This window comes from Phaseolus vulgaris, chromosome 2, assembly GCF_000499845.2.
Source record: "Phaseolus vulgaris cultivar G19833 chromosome 2, P. vulgaris v2.0, whole genome shotgun sequence".
Taxonomy (NCBI): Eukaryota; Viridiplantae; Streptophyta; class Magnoliopsida; order Fabales; family Fabaceae; genus Phaseolus; species Phaseolus vulgaris.
In genome coordinates this window covers 29,407,716-29,422,484 of record NC_023758.2, presented here as the reverse complement: position 1 = coordinate 29,422,484, position 14,769 = coordinate 29,407,716, and the positions used below count along the sequence as shown (strand labels likewise).

General features: G+C 33.6%; 2 protein-coding genes across 4 annotated transcripts; both read left to right on the top strand.

Annotated features, from left to right (window-relative positions):
* The first annotated feature begins 1,346 nt into the window (after nucleotides 1–1,346).
* Nucleotides 1,347–4,137, top strand: LOC137811297 (uncharacterized). The gene is made up of 6 exons (XM_068612987.1): nucleotides 1,347–2,174; nucleotides 2,258–2,464; nucleotides 2,547–2,804; nucleotides 2,889–3,542; nucleotides 3,627–3,862; nucleotides 3,939–4,137. Exons 1-6 carry the CDS (start codon nucleotides 1,908–1,910, stop codon nucleotides 4,108–4,110), a joined length of 1,794 nt encoding a protein of 597 aa, XP_068469088.1. The 5' UTR covers nucleotides 1,347–1,907; the 3' UTR covers nucleotides 4,111–4,137.
* A 3,872-nt stretch (nucleotides 4,138–8,009) lies between these two features.
* Nucleotides 8,010–13,932, top strand: LOC137811296 (kinesin-like protein KIN-14R). 3 transcript variants are annotated; one of them, XM_068612986.1, is made up of 19 exons: nucleotides 8,010–8,365; nucleotides 8,751–9,049; nucleotides 9,153–9,324; nucleotides 9,418–9,488; nucleotides 9,585–9,768; nucleotides 9,881–9,990; nucleotides 10,092–10,191; nucleotides 10,301–10,387; nucleotides 10,462–10,638; nucleotides 10,760–11,033; nucleotides 11,175–11,336; nucleotides 11,433–11,648; nucleotides 11,733–11,770; nucleotides 11,882–12,045; nucleotides 12,147–12,389; nucleotides 12,625–12,690; nucleotides 12,782–12,856; nucleotides 12,966–13,031; nucleotides 13,234–13,932. In XM_068612986.1, exons 1-19 carry the CDS (start codon nucleotides 8,206–8,208, stop codon nucleotides 13,729–13,731), a joined length of 3,162 nt encoding a protein of 1,053 aa, XP_068469087.1. In that variant the 5' UTR covers nucleotides 8,010–8,205; the 3' UTR covers nucleotides 13,732–13,932. The 3 variants fall into 3 exon arrangements, 2 of the variants coding, with proteins under 2 accessions (XP_068469087.1, XP_068469086.1); XR_011081047.1 differs by having other exon boundaries at nucleotides 8,072–8,365; nucleotides 11,175–11,648; nucleotides 12,765–12,856; XM_068612985.1 differs by having other exon boundaries at nucleotides 8,072–8,365; nucleotides 11,175–11,648.
* The last annotated feature ends 837 nt before the right edge of the window (nucleotides 13,933–14,769 follow it).

Below are 14,769 nucleotides of genomic sequence, written 5' to 3'. Positions count from 1 at the left end.
GAGGTTGAAAAAAGCCTTTAATGGACACCAAGAGGGTAGTGGTCCACCAACTCCATTAACCGGTGTTGAGGTTTACGAAAAGGTAAATAACATAGACCACACCTTCGGCAAGTCCAAAAAAAAGTCATCTGTGACAAATATTTGGAAGAAGAAATCAATCTTCTTTGATCTTCCGTACTGGTCGAGGTTAGAAGTCAGACATTGTATAGATGTAATGCATGTTGAGAAGAATGTGTGTGATAGCTTAATTGGTACACTTCTTAACATTAACGGGAAGACGAAGGATGGTCTAAATGCTCGTTTAGATTTGATTGAGATGAACATACGCGGCGAGTTGGCACCCATACAAATGGGTAAGCGTACATATTTGCCCCCAGCCTGTTACACAATGTCAAAAGATGAAAAAATTAGTTTTTGTCAATGTCTAAAGGGTGTGAAAGTGCCACAAGGACATTCCTCAAATGTGAAGAGTCTAGTGTCAATGCAAGATTTGAAGTTAATTGGGTTGAAGTCTCATGATTGTCACATCTTGATACAACAATTGTTGCCGGTAGCTATCCGTGGGATCTTACCAAAAAATGTTAGACACACCATAACCCGTTTGTGCTCATTCTTCTCTTCCATCTGTTGTAAAGTCATTGATCCCTCAAAACTAGATGAACTTCAAAATGAAATTGTTGTTATCTTGTGTGAATTGGAAATGTTTTTTCCTCCGTCTTTTTTTGACATCATGGTTCATCTAGTGGTGCATCTAGTAAGAGAGGTTAGATTGTGTGGACCAGTGTACTTAAGATGGATGTATCCTGTTGAGCGGTATATGAAAATTTTGAAAGGTTATGTGAAAAATCATTATCGTCCAGAGGCTTCAATGATTGAAAGGTACATAGCTGAAGAAAGTATTGAATTTTGTTCAGAGTACATGACAAAAGCAAATCCAATAGGTGTTCCAGCTAATTCATGGCACCACAGGCGTTCTACAAGTAAATGTTTACGTGGTGTGAATATTGTAAGCAAATCTCGATCAGAAATCTTGCAAGCACATTTGTACATATTGAATAACACAGATGAAGTTGTACCTTACATAGAAGCTCATAAAGCCATTGTGAAGGCAAATAACCCAAGACAAGCAGAGAAATGGGTCTTGATGGAACATAATAGAACTTTCATGCCTTGGTTTAAAGATGAGGTGTTCAAGGATTCAACGGCATCAGAGACCTTGACTTGGTTGGCTGCTGGATTGAAGTTTGATGTCATTTCATGTACAGCGTACGAAGTGAATAATTGTATATTTTACACGAAGTCCCTGGATGAAAAGAGTACAGTTCAAAATTCTGGTGTTACTCTTGAAGCCGAGTCAATGCAGTTTTCGACTTCGAAAGATACAAATCCAGTACTTGGATCAATGGCATACTATGGGTTTATAGAAGAGATATGGGAGATTGACTACACTAAGTTTTCCGTTCCAGTTTTCAAGTGTAAATGGGTTGATAATAAAAGTGGGGTTAAAATTGATGAATCAGGATTCACACTAGTGGACTTTCGAAAGATAGGGTATCGAGATGAGCCATTTATAATGGTTCAACAAGCATCTCAGGTTTTCTATGTGAAAGATCCTACGTCAGAACATTGGTATGTCGTTTTACACGGGAAAAAACAAGGGGAAGCCATAGATGATATTGAATATGGCGAAACTCGTTCATTCACACCAATGATAACTAATAAAGATGACGATGTACTTGATGATGTACATGCAACCCGTAAAGACCACAGTGAAGGAATTTACATATAAACATTCAACCCACATGCAACATGTAAATAAACATTTATAATTTTATGTATTATTTTTATATGATTTTAATTCGATGCACATTAACTAATGTTTGTTACCTAATTTTTTTAACAGAGACATGGATGACGACCAGACTCCAGTCAGACCTCGATCTGGGCGAGGTAGTAGAGGACCTACTAGATTGAAGCGTCTTGCATTGAGACGTGCTGCTGGTGAGAAGACACATGTTGACATTGACGTCAACACTGGAGTGGCTTTTGGTCCTAAGGCAGATGAGTTTATGAGCTATCTTGGAGTTGTTTCTCGTGAGAGGCTCTCCATTTTGATTAATTCATGGGATGAGGTTTCAGAGGTTGATCGGAACATGCTATGGGAGGATGTTCTGGTAAGCTTTACATTATTATTGTTATCATATAATGCTTTTTAATATTGATTAATTAATTTTAATTTCATGATGTTATTTTGCAGGCAAACTTTGACATTCCTGATGTGGAACCGCTTCGATCAAAGATATTATCCAATATCGCACTTAAATTTCGTACCTTTAAGTCAAGACTGACATCGAGATACATTTTTGGCGACCTTAAAGACGAAAATCCATGTTTAAAGTACCAACATATTGATGAAGAGACATGGCGTCTTTTTAGAGAAAGCCGTGAAAATGAGGCTTGGATGGTAAGTGAAGTAACTTTTTTGTTTATATAACATTAATAAGTTTATCTTATTTACTTCAGTTTGTTTATTTCAATTATGACAGGATCGTCGGAAGAAAGCTCAAGAGATAGCTTTGAAGAATCTTACCCCGCACGTTATGTCTCGTTCGGGGTATAGAAAACTTGAGCAAACACTGATGGTGGAAAAGGAGAAATCTCAACAGGGGACGTATTCTGAGAATGTGGAAACAGGGGTCACTTCTCCTCCACCACCTTTTCGCCATGAAAAATGGAAGAGGGCCCGAATTAAAAAGTCCGGTGCACCAAGTTCCGAGCAATCCGGGGTTATAATCGAAAAAATTGTAAGTTATTTTTGTTATTTTCAATTTTTTTAAAGCATTAATTATATTAATGATTGAAAATATGATTTTTGTGTACTCTTGCAGGATTCCTTGGAATCCGACGGTACATTTGTTGCTGAAGGTCGTCACGATATCCTGGTTGAAGCAATTGGACGACCTGAACACTCTGGTCGTGTTTGTGCCGCTGGACAAGGGGTCAGAATTAAACTTTATTTTGGAGTTTCAGAACGACAGCCATCCTCCTCCTCCAAGAAGGAAACTCAAATGAAGACTAAGTTACGTGAAGAAATAATGGAGGAGATGAGAAAGGAGACTGATTTGATGTGGCTGGAGATGAAAAAGGAGAATGATCGAATGCGACAAGAGTTTCTATCGCAACAAGTTTGTGCTGAGCCGATTGAACCCCTTGTTAGTCCCACTCCCAAGAGCACAAAGGGGAGTTGTGCGGCTCCTCCAACATCAGGGGATGATATCAATGGGCAGACAGAGGATTGTGAGCTACTGGTAGTGGGCGGCAAACTTCCTCGGGTGGTGGCACTTGGAAAAGTCTATAAAAACGCCACCACCTTACATAACGTTCCTCTCTCCCCTGATGTGGCGAAGGTAACTGTTGAAAAAGTACGATTTCCTGATGCTCGTGTTCCACTACCTTCAGATGAGGTAACCACTGTGGCCGATGCATTTCAGACATTCGTTGCCTGGCCCAGAGAGCTCATTCGATCTATGCCCGAACCTCATGTAATAATTTCGTTTCATTATATTATTTTTTATTTATATTTATATATTACATATAATTTAATACAAATGTTGTTTATCTTGTAGGAACCTTTTCAGCCACCAACTCCGAAAAAGAAGCGTGAGGTTCCAGTTGACGATCCTATGGCTTCCCTACGTCTCATTGCTAGTCAGATTGGCAATGATCCTTTTCCAGTTCCGTGGGATAATACATTTTTTCAAATCAACACTGAACTGCCACTGATGATTTACAACACAGATTTATCAGAATTTATATCTGGGAACCAGGAGCTCAATATAAGTATAATTCAATTTTTTATGATGTAAGTATCTTTACCTATTATTCAATTTACTTTATGTTAAATTATTATTGATTATGCTTTAACTAAAAACTTGTAGGTTTTTGCATAGAGTCTGTATCACTGAGGGGAAGGAAAATATGTATGGATTCGTAGATCCTGCATATACTAATCCCGTTGGACCAAACTCAACTGAGACTCAAGCATACATCACTAACATCCTGGAAAAAGAGGGAAAACAAATTTATTTATGCCCTTACATTAATGAGTAAGTTTAATTATATGTCATCAATTATTATTATTTCATGTTTTAAATATTTACTAACTCTTTTCAATGATCATATAAGCATCATTGGCAGTTACTTGTCTTATCAATGGTTGATAAGACTGCTGTGTGGTTCTGTTCCCTACACAAGAAGATGCCCACAAAATTTAAGGATATCATTGATACGTAAGTATAGTATAAACTTAACTTTGTATATGTTACTAATTAACCATCTACTAACAAGGTTTTTTGTATTAACCAGTTCATGGCGTGGATATAACATCCTAAAAGGTCGATCCAGTTCAAATAATTTGAACTACATAAGAGTAAAGGTTTGTAATTTTTTTTCTTTCTCTATTATCATTGTTTATCAATATACTAACATATTACTTTTTATTGAATTATATAGTGTAATAAACAACCAGGAAGCTATGAGTGTGGCTATTACATTATGCAATGGATGATTACCATTATAAGACTAGGTGTTAAAACTGGTTGGAAGGAGGTATATGTTAAATCATTTTTATAATTCTTGAACATATATATATCTAGAAACTAATTTATGTCAACTTTGCAATGCAGTTATTCACAGAAGAAACACCAATGAGTGAGGAAGGCATTTCATATGTTAGAGATTCTTGGTCCACATACTTCATTAATTTTTATAACTTTAGCATAAGTAAACAATATTAGTGGTTTTATTATATGTAATTTGATCACTTGTAAATGTACATTTTGATGATTTCAATTGGTTACTACATTTTTGTATTTGTCTAGCTGGGTTTAATAATTATGCAGGTTATTTAAATATATGGTTTCTGCACAAAACAGGATGTACCAAAAAAAAAAGCACTATTTACAAATGCGATCATTTACCAAGACCGCATTTGTAAATAGTGAATTCGCATTTACTAAGACCGCATTTGTAAATAGTCATTTATGAATGCGGTTTTTACCAAGACCGCATTCATAAATCCTAAACCCCAAACTCACTCCCTAATTCAGAATAATATACAAATGCGGTTACCTAAAATGACCGCATTTGTAAATGTGATTTATGAATGCGGTTATAGGACCGCATTTGTAAATTCCAGATTTACAAATGCGTGTTGATCAAATGCGGTTCTATGACCGCATTTGTAAATTTAAAATAGCCGCATTTGTTTAACTTATCTACACTAGTGAAAATTAAAAGACATCTAAATAATATATATATATATATATTCTATATTCTGTTATATATAGAACAAGGTAGTTTTTTTAGTTAGATGTGATAAAGAAGAATAAAAGAAAATAGGATAAAAAGAGATATTATTTAATTTAATAAAAAAATTAATATTTTAAAATTGTTTAATTCAGGCTTAAGTACTTTTATATTATTTATTTATTTATTTATTTTGTTTTGGTTAGTCTATTAACAAAAAGTTAAATCAAATTTCCCCAGTTTAAGAATTTATGACTTCGTAAGGTTTAGTTTAATTAAGTCCATCAATTTAAGATATCTTGCTGAAAAAAAAGGATACACAATATTTTTCTATATGGGTTTAGGAAATGAAAAAAAAAAACACTTCATACTAATTATTTTTCAGTTAAAAAAATAATCTTTTTATTTCATTATTTTTTAACATAAGACTATTTTTTTTTATGTTATGCAAAATTGTTTAGCTTTTTTTAAGAAGCTAAAATAAAAAATATTATCCTTCTATTTTATGCATTCGTAGTACATAATATTAAATTTATTATGCCATATGTATAAACTAAAAAGAAAACATTAAGTAACAAAATAAGTTGATGGAATGTTAACATATTTAATTTTAAAATTAGGTTACTACTCTGAAATATGTTATATAATTTTATTAAATTATTTTATTTTTTTCTCCATGTCTTTTCTTTTATAATTATTTTAAATGAGAAACTCTCTGTCATTTTTAATGATAATGATATTTTTTTTTTAAGTTTCATTAGAGTCTTTTCTTTTCATTGACATTTATGATAAACCATGTTTATCATAAATCACAGTGGTTGTATATATAAATGATGTAAAAAGTATGCATTCCATCAATCTTGAACAAACAATGTACCATCAGTTTCTACATCATCGGTTACAAAATTAACTAATATAGAATTTTTTATATTAGAGTATTTTGCGGTTCAAACTTCTTCTCATAATCTTTCCTTTCAACACTCACTCCCTACCTTGCTTCCTCTCATTGTATCTTCCATTTCCCTCAAGCATCACTTTCTAACAAGTGTAAACATATATATCTTCCTTCCTAGTGCCACCATTCCTAATTCTGCAAAATTTGATTACTCTTTTAAATATTTATTTTTTTATTGTTAGAGATTCCACATCGACTAATGATAATGACATTTTATAATATATAAGTAAATGCAAATCTTATGAACCGATTTTGTAAGGTTGACTTAAATTCAAAGTTCACTTCTTAGTATAATATTAGTTGTTATACGAACATATCCTAGTGAAAATTTGTTGAGCTTATAGATCACTTGTTATCGAGTCTTTATTGAACCATCCATAAATATATAATCCGACATATTTCATAGTATATAAGTGAATGTAAACCTTAGCTTATAAATCAATTTTTTAAAATTGAGTTAAAGTTAAAATTCACTTCTTAATATTTATATTTTATGTTTTAAGCTTAAACTCTTTTTTTTTGTATTTTTCTAATTTCTTTTGTAAAAGAGTTTCAAGAATATCATAACATTTAAAAAAAATAAAAACATCACATTACAATACTTGAATTATTACATATGAAGAATAAATTAGACAAGTAGAAAAAAAGTAATTAGAGATGACAATATCAGTCTCACACTTGACCCGTCTCACATAAAATATACAAGTTGCTTTTATTGTCCCATGCAAGTTAGTCACGCCAACATGTTTATTAAGTTAGTTTTTTTTTATGAATTAAGTAAATAATTTCCATTATTATTCTCACGACATAGGTGTAATAAGATATGAATAAAAAAAATTATAATAATATTTTAATTAAATTTTAATCGTATTAATAAATTAATTAATAAAATACTTCATTAAGTATATATAATTTTTTTAGTAAATATAGACACATAATTACTATTCTAATAAAAACTAATATATATATATATAATAATAATAATACTATATTTAAATTTTATTTTAATAAGGAATGATAGAAAACATTGAAATATAATCTAATTAAATAAATAAATATTTTAGGAATGATATGACTAAATATGATAAAATTAGTCCATTTTTTATATTTAAATAAATTATACATCATAATTATTTTGTTTATAAATGTTAAAATAACACATTTAATAACTTTTTTTATAAACTAAATTGGATAATTTAATGGCTTTATTGAGAGTTTTTACGAGACCAAATTTGCATACTATTATACAACTTTAAAATAAACTAATAATTTGTTTACTAGTTATTTTATATAAATATTACACTTAAGACACAACTAACGTTTTATTATTGAATTTCATATTTAATTTTTTAAAATATTTGGTCTTTTATCCATAAATTTAATTATATTTAGTTGATGGATTGATAAAAATTAGAGTAAATAACACCAAATTTATTTTTGAAGTTTTTTTTTCTCTTAATTGGTATTTAAAAGAAAAATAAAATATTTAAATATCAGATATTTGAAATCACATGACATCAAAGTGTTGGATATTTATAATTCCGAAAATCATTTAAATAATTTTATGATTTTAAAGACTATTTACAATTTAAGAAAAATAGTAATTATTTTAGGCAATATTTATTTTATATTCTAAAATTAAAAAATTGTTTATAAAATACATTATTTTCCAATTTTATGGCTCTCTATTAAACCACTTCCCATAAAATACGTGGTTTTTCTCTACAAATTTGTTCAAGGTAGAAAGAAAAGAAGAAAGACCATACTTAAACTTCAACGGTCAGTTAATTCAAAACTTTCCAACGGTCACGGAAATTCAAATTTGAAGATCCATTCCCACCCTTTCACTACGTTAGAAGCACTCTGAAACTTTCTTTCTCCTACGAACCAGATCTTTCTCTCTTTAGAAATTCCTTCTTGATTGCCAAAACTCCATCTTTCACATGGATCCGATTCAAACGAACGATGTTCACGAATACCCACAAACCCTATTCTCAGAACCCAACGATTCTCTAATGCAAGATGCCAATGAGTCCCTGTTCGATTCGATGGTTTGTGACCCCACTTCAAGGCTCATCCCAACTGGCTTTACCAGAAAAACAGGTTAGAATATCTCAAATTCAGAAGTTGGGTTTTATGATTTTCAGGACCGAGACAAGAAATGAAAAAATATAGTTGAAAAAGTTCCACTTTCTTTAAAATTTGAAATTACCTTCGGTTTATTTTTTCCAGTTATATAACTGTTGGGTGCATTATGTTTTGAAGTGTTAGTTGGGGATTTAGAGTTTTGGATTAGGGTTAGGTGAATTGTAATTGTGGTTAGCTTGGAAGTGTAGTGCTAATATGATTACACGGGTAATTTTGATGAAATTTTTGAATTTTCTGTGAAGTTTACGGAACAATGTGCTATAAATATTGAGAGAAGAGTTTACGTTTACGCTTTTGTAGATCGAATGTGTAATTTTAATATTATGTCGTTTTGAAGCAGAAGAGGAATGTTTCATGTTTGTAAATGCTGGAGGGGATGCTTTTAGTGAAGCAGCTGGTGCAACGTTCCTGGGTGACACGTATTTTGATGGTGGCAACGTTATGCGAACCGACGAGCGGATAGTGGAGGGTGGAGACTATCCATTTATCTATCAATCAGCTCGGTTGGGAAGCTTTTGTTATAGGTTTGATAACATTCCTCCTGGAGACTATGTTGTTGATCTTCATTTTGTGGAAATCATTAACATAAATGGGCCAAAAGGAATGAGGGTCTTCAATGTATACATCCAAGATGAAAAGGCAAGCTTTTCTGTACAAGCTAGAATGCTTTCGTGCAATTAGATTGGACAAATAATGTACAAGTAAAGGTTTCAACTTCTTTTTTTATTAAATAAAATGGCAGGTTCTGTCTGAATTGGATATCTATGCAATTGTTGGAGCCAATAAGCCACTGCAGTTGGTTGATTCAAGTGTGTCTGTGAAGGATGATGGGGTGATTCTCATACGATTTGAGGGTATATCTGGAAGCCCAGTCGTAAGTGGGATTTGCATAAGGAGAGAAACCAAGGCCTCAGGTGCTGTATTTCTGTTTACTGTGTTTGAATAATTTACCACTGGTGTATATGTTACTCAGCAATTTCTGTCCTTTTTATAATTTTTTCAAACAGTTCCACAAGTAACAAGTGATCACATTAAATGTAGCCACTGTGCTGCACAGATTGAAATTCCTTCATCACAGGTTAGAGGTGCAACCTAGCTGATAAGTGGCAGTTTGAAGTGCAAGTATCACTGACTCAACATATTGCTTTTCCTGCTTTTCATCGGAATCTTTCAGATGAAAGTTATGCAGGCAAAGTCTACGGCAAAGTATGAGAGTAAGATAAATGAGCTCAAGATGCAGTGTGAGATCAAGGCAAAAGAATGCTATGAAGCATGGATGTCATTAACTGCAACAAATGAGCAATTGGAGACAGTCCAGATGGAACTTGACAATGTGACAATTAAGTCACATACTACTGGTAAGTTTTGCAGGGTTTACCCTACAACAAGGGGGCATGTAACTCGTTTATGAGATTTATAGGGTCATAGTTTGTAAAACATTTCTAATTTTATTGCCAATTTCATCGTCAGATCAAACTGTGGAGAAACAAGCTGAAAGCCTGAGGAATATTTCTAATAGGTACGAGCTTGATAAGAAGAAATGGGCAGATGCAATTTACAGTTTACAAGAAAAAATAAAGGTAAATGATGAAAATTAAGGAAGAATTTATGTTCAAAGTTATTATCAGTATTAATTTTGTATGATTCTCAGAATTATATGTTACACAAATTTGTTTTGCAGTTGATGAAAAGTGATTATTTAAAACTTTCCTTTGAAGCGCATGAATGTGTTGATTCGATTCCTGAATTAAATAAGATGGTTTTTGCAGTTCAGGAATTGGGTATGGTTTAGTTTATATTATGCGGTTTCCATTTTTCTTTATCACAAGTTGCACTTGATTTTATGCTTTGAAATAGTACACTTCTAGGACTAAAAATTTCTTTCTGCAGTCAAACAGTGTGAAGATCTCAAAGTGAAGTACAACGAAGAGATGACAAAGAGAAAGAAACTCTTCAACGAAGTTCAAGAGGCTAAAGGTATGTTCTCGTGCCGTGTTTACTTATTCTACGTCATAAGTCAAAGGCTCTAATGCCCTTTTTATGGTTCATAGGGAACATTCGGGTTTTCTGCCGATGCCGTCCATTGAATAAGGCTGAAATATCAGCTGGATACAATACAGTTGTGGATTTTGATGCAGCTAAGGACGGATGCCTTGGAATTTTGACAAGTGGCTCCGTCAAAAAACCATTCAGATTTGACAGAGTTTATACACCAAAAGATGATCAAGGTATCCGAAAAGTTTAACACAGTTACTGGTTGCTTGAATTTTATATATTTAATACCCAAATTCTTATTATTTAACATGATTGGAACTTTTCTAAACGACAGTGTTTTCTTTGTTTTAACAGTTGATGTTTTTGCTGATGCATCATCAATGGTAATCTCTGTACTGGATGGCTACAATGTTTGCATCTTTGCTTATGGGCAAACAGGAACAGGGAAGACATTCACCATGGAAGGAACACAGCTGAACAGAGGAGTAAATTACAGGACTCTTGAGCACTTGTTTAAAGTTAGTAAGGAAAGGAGTGAAACTTTTTCATATGACATATCTGTTAGTGTGCTTGAGGTTTACAACGAACAAATCAGAGACTTATTGGCTACTGGACAAACATCAAAAAGGTAATTTTGGTAAGCTTGTCATTTGTTCTATCTATGAGATAGTTTGAATATATGTGGTTTCAAGAAGGCTAAAATATGCAATATCCAGTCTAAGCAGGAAACTGAAGTAGGTAGAATGACTTATCTTGAAATGGTTATCAGGTTGGAGATAAAACAAGCTTCTGAAGGATTTCATCATGTTCCCGGTGTTGTAGAAGCCAAGATTGATAGCATAAATGAAGTGTGGAATGTACTGCAGACTGGAAATAATGCTAGAGCAGTTGGAAGTAACAACATTAATGAGCATAGCAGTCGATCTCATTGGTACCAAGATCTTGTAGTTTTTCTTTTATTATACTATGTCTTTTTCTTCTACAACCTCTGCATCAAGATGACTCTTTTTTTCTTTTTCTATTTCAGCATGCTATGTATAACAGTAAAGGCTAAAAATTTGTTGAATGGCGACTGTACCAAGAGCAAGCTTTGGCTTGTGGATTTGGCAGGTAGTGAGAGGCTTGCAAAGACTGAGGCTCAAGGGGAACGACTTAAGGAAGCACAAAATATAAATCGATCTCTTTCTGCTCTTGGAGATGTAATATCTGCTTTGGCAGCTAAAAGTAGTCACATTCCATATAGGTATATCTTCACCCGTTTTCTCCTTGCCCATCTTAATATGCAAATATAAGTTTTGGTGATGCTATTTCCTTCTTGTGGTTTTAGGAACTCTAAACTGACACATTTACTTCAAGACTCGCTGGGTATGTCCTCAACTTGTATACTTCTTGTGTGCGTTTTAAGAGCAAGAAAGATCCTGTTTATGTAGAAATTCCTAGTAACATTTCTTGCTTATTTGCTGTAAAACGTTGCAGGAGGCGACTCTAAAACTCTAATGCTTGTACAAATAAGTCCATCAGACCAGGACCTAGGCGAGACACTGAGCTCGCTTAATTTTGCAACTAGAGTGAGGGGTGTTGAGGTAGGCCCTGTTAAGAAGCAAATTGATACAAGTGAACTTCAAAAGTTGAAAGCAATGGTAGGCTTGCTCATCCTTACTGGAACGCATTAAAATTTATTTCTCTTTCACCAAGTTCTATAAATTGTTAATGTCTCACTTTTACCCTTTGGCATTATTAGCTTGAAAAAGCACGGAGTGATTGCAGGACTAAAGATGAATCTATGCGAAAACTTGAAGAAAACTTCCAAAGCTTGGAGAGTAAGGCCAAAGGCAAGGACCAAATTTACAAAAATTTACAAGAAAAGATAAAAGAACTTGAGGAGTTGAATAAAGCCACGCAAAGTGAATCAGAGAAACAAATCTCTCAATTATCTGACAAATTGAGAGGGAAAGAAGAAACCTGTAGTTCTCTCCAACAAAAGGTTGCTTTCTGTTGTTAGACATTTGACTTTTTTATTGCTCATCTACGCATTGTTTTAACAAGGGATCTCCTACTTTCAAAAGAACTTGACATCTATGTTCATATTGATGAGTGGTTACTCAGCTTTATAAAACCACATAAACAGTGTGCTTTGTTCGAGTTTGTCATTAAATAAAATTAAATCGTTGGTTTCTCTGTCTCATTCATTTCTAACAAGACATTTGTCTCTACCGAAGGTGAGAGAGCTAGAGAAAAGGATGAAAGAACAACTGCAGTCAGAGTCAGCAAGTTTTCAACAGAAGGTACGTCCGTTACTTTGGGAAAGTGCTTCGTCCACTCATCTTTAATTAAAGTGCCATCTCAATCACTAAATCAGTTCTTGTTTGTAAGCAGGTTCGGGATCTAGAGAAAAGGCTGAAAGATCAGATGCAAGGGTCTGAATCTGAATCTGCCATTTTGAAAGATAAGGTTGCCAATAATTATAGTTGTTTGTACTATTAGATTTCCTGCGTACTTTGATAATAATGGGATATCTCATTTAATGACCCCTCTTTTTCTGTTGCTTCATATTCTTCAGATTAAGGAGCTTGAGAGGAAACTGAGAGAGCAGGAGCAGAGCTCAATGTCCATGATTCATCAACAGGTACTTGTCTCAAAATGCTGTTTAATCAAACTCATTTAAGACAATGTATGTACTGCTTAATATTTGTTTTACCAATAGCTAATACACTGAAAGTAAGTGTTATCAATGTTCTTTTGATCCTTTGTCTATGTTGTTGAGATTGAATTATTTCATCAATTTTCTTGTTCATTTTCATCATTCCCTTGACCACCATATGTGACAGATGAAGGAACTGGAGGACAGATACAGAGAGCGAGAGCAACAGTGGCAATGCAGAGAGCGAGAGCAACAGTGGCAACAAACACAAAGTTACGTGGACGCAGTAAAGGCCACACCAGATATAGGTAAAAGCTTCATGAATGAAGAATGTCCAAGCGAGATTGAGGCTGGCATTTTAAGGTGTTCAGACTCAGTAAACCGCCAGATAAGCCAAGGCTCTTCTTTGTTCAAAGGGAGTGATTCTACTAATAAGATAAGAAGCAAAACAAGAGGGTTTAGAAGCAATGATGAAAACAACTTTGTCATGTCATCATCATTGCACGATAGAAAAGTCACAAGGAAATCTGATCCACCCAAAATAGTGAGGAGTGTGAGGCCAACACCAAGACCAGCCACTGCTAATAATCAAGCTCCAGTGTCTCACAAGAGAGCTAGCACAAGCAGAGATCAGGTTCAAGGAATAAGAGAGAGGGAAAGTAAGAAGAAAATATGGTCAAGATAGTAGATCAGATCAAACTTTCAAGAGGGGCTGCTCGCTCCTGATTCATATTGAAATGTGTATTTTTACTTTTATCATATAGAATTCATATTATTATGTTTGTGCTGCAAATCCAGTTTTCTGTTTGGGAAAATACAACATGTGAAATCATTGTTATCACAATTTTTTACCCAAATTAATTTACTCTTGTAGAATTATTTCTCTTGTGATTGCCTCTTCCATCTAGTCATTATTTTCTTTAAATTACAATTACTTATACGTTTTTTTAGTTACTCATATTTCTTCTATGCATGTGAGTGATATTAGTGTTGAAATTCTTTTCCGATTGGTTGTTATCAATTATTTTAATGAAAATTTTCATCACTCTTTGAGAGTGGCTCGTGAGATATATGTGTTTGTTACTACTGATCTTACTTCTCACAAACACTTCTTTGTACTCATGTTATGTAATAACAATTGAAATGACAGCTAAAACAGAGTTTAATAATTTTGTTTAGTTCAAAATTAGAATTATAGGTTTGTTGGGTGTTTTTGAGGAATAATGAGAAGTTCTCCTGTTTTTCTATATCTTCTACGGTCTTCTTTTGATGTGTGTATGTTCTGAGTGGGCAACATGGGATATTCTGTCAACACATAATCAGTGAGGAAAGAAAAATTCATATTTGCTCAAGTATAACAATTGGTATCAGTTTGTTGGGTGAAGTGGTGACCACAAAAGAATCGGAATCGAGGATGGACTCTTATGAAAAGAATCTCTCTGATCATCAAGAACCTGTTCAACATTATTTGGAGTTGGTGTAGAAGTCCATTGAAGGCCTCACGACAGCATTTACAACCTTTAAGACAACCAACCAAAATGTACCACAAGATTATTTGCATGCGGATTTTGCTTGCGGAAAGGGCACACATTCCATTTTCTTCATTTGATGGATCTAACTTTCGAGATTGGAAGGCCAAAGTGCAACAATTTTTTGAATTAGAGGGAACCCGAGAGTCACAAAGAAGTCGTTTACTGCTGCTTTGCATGGATGGTAAAGCTTT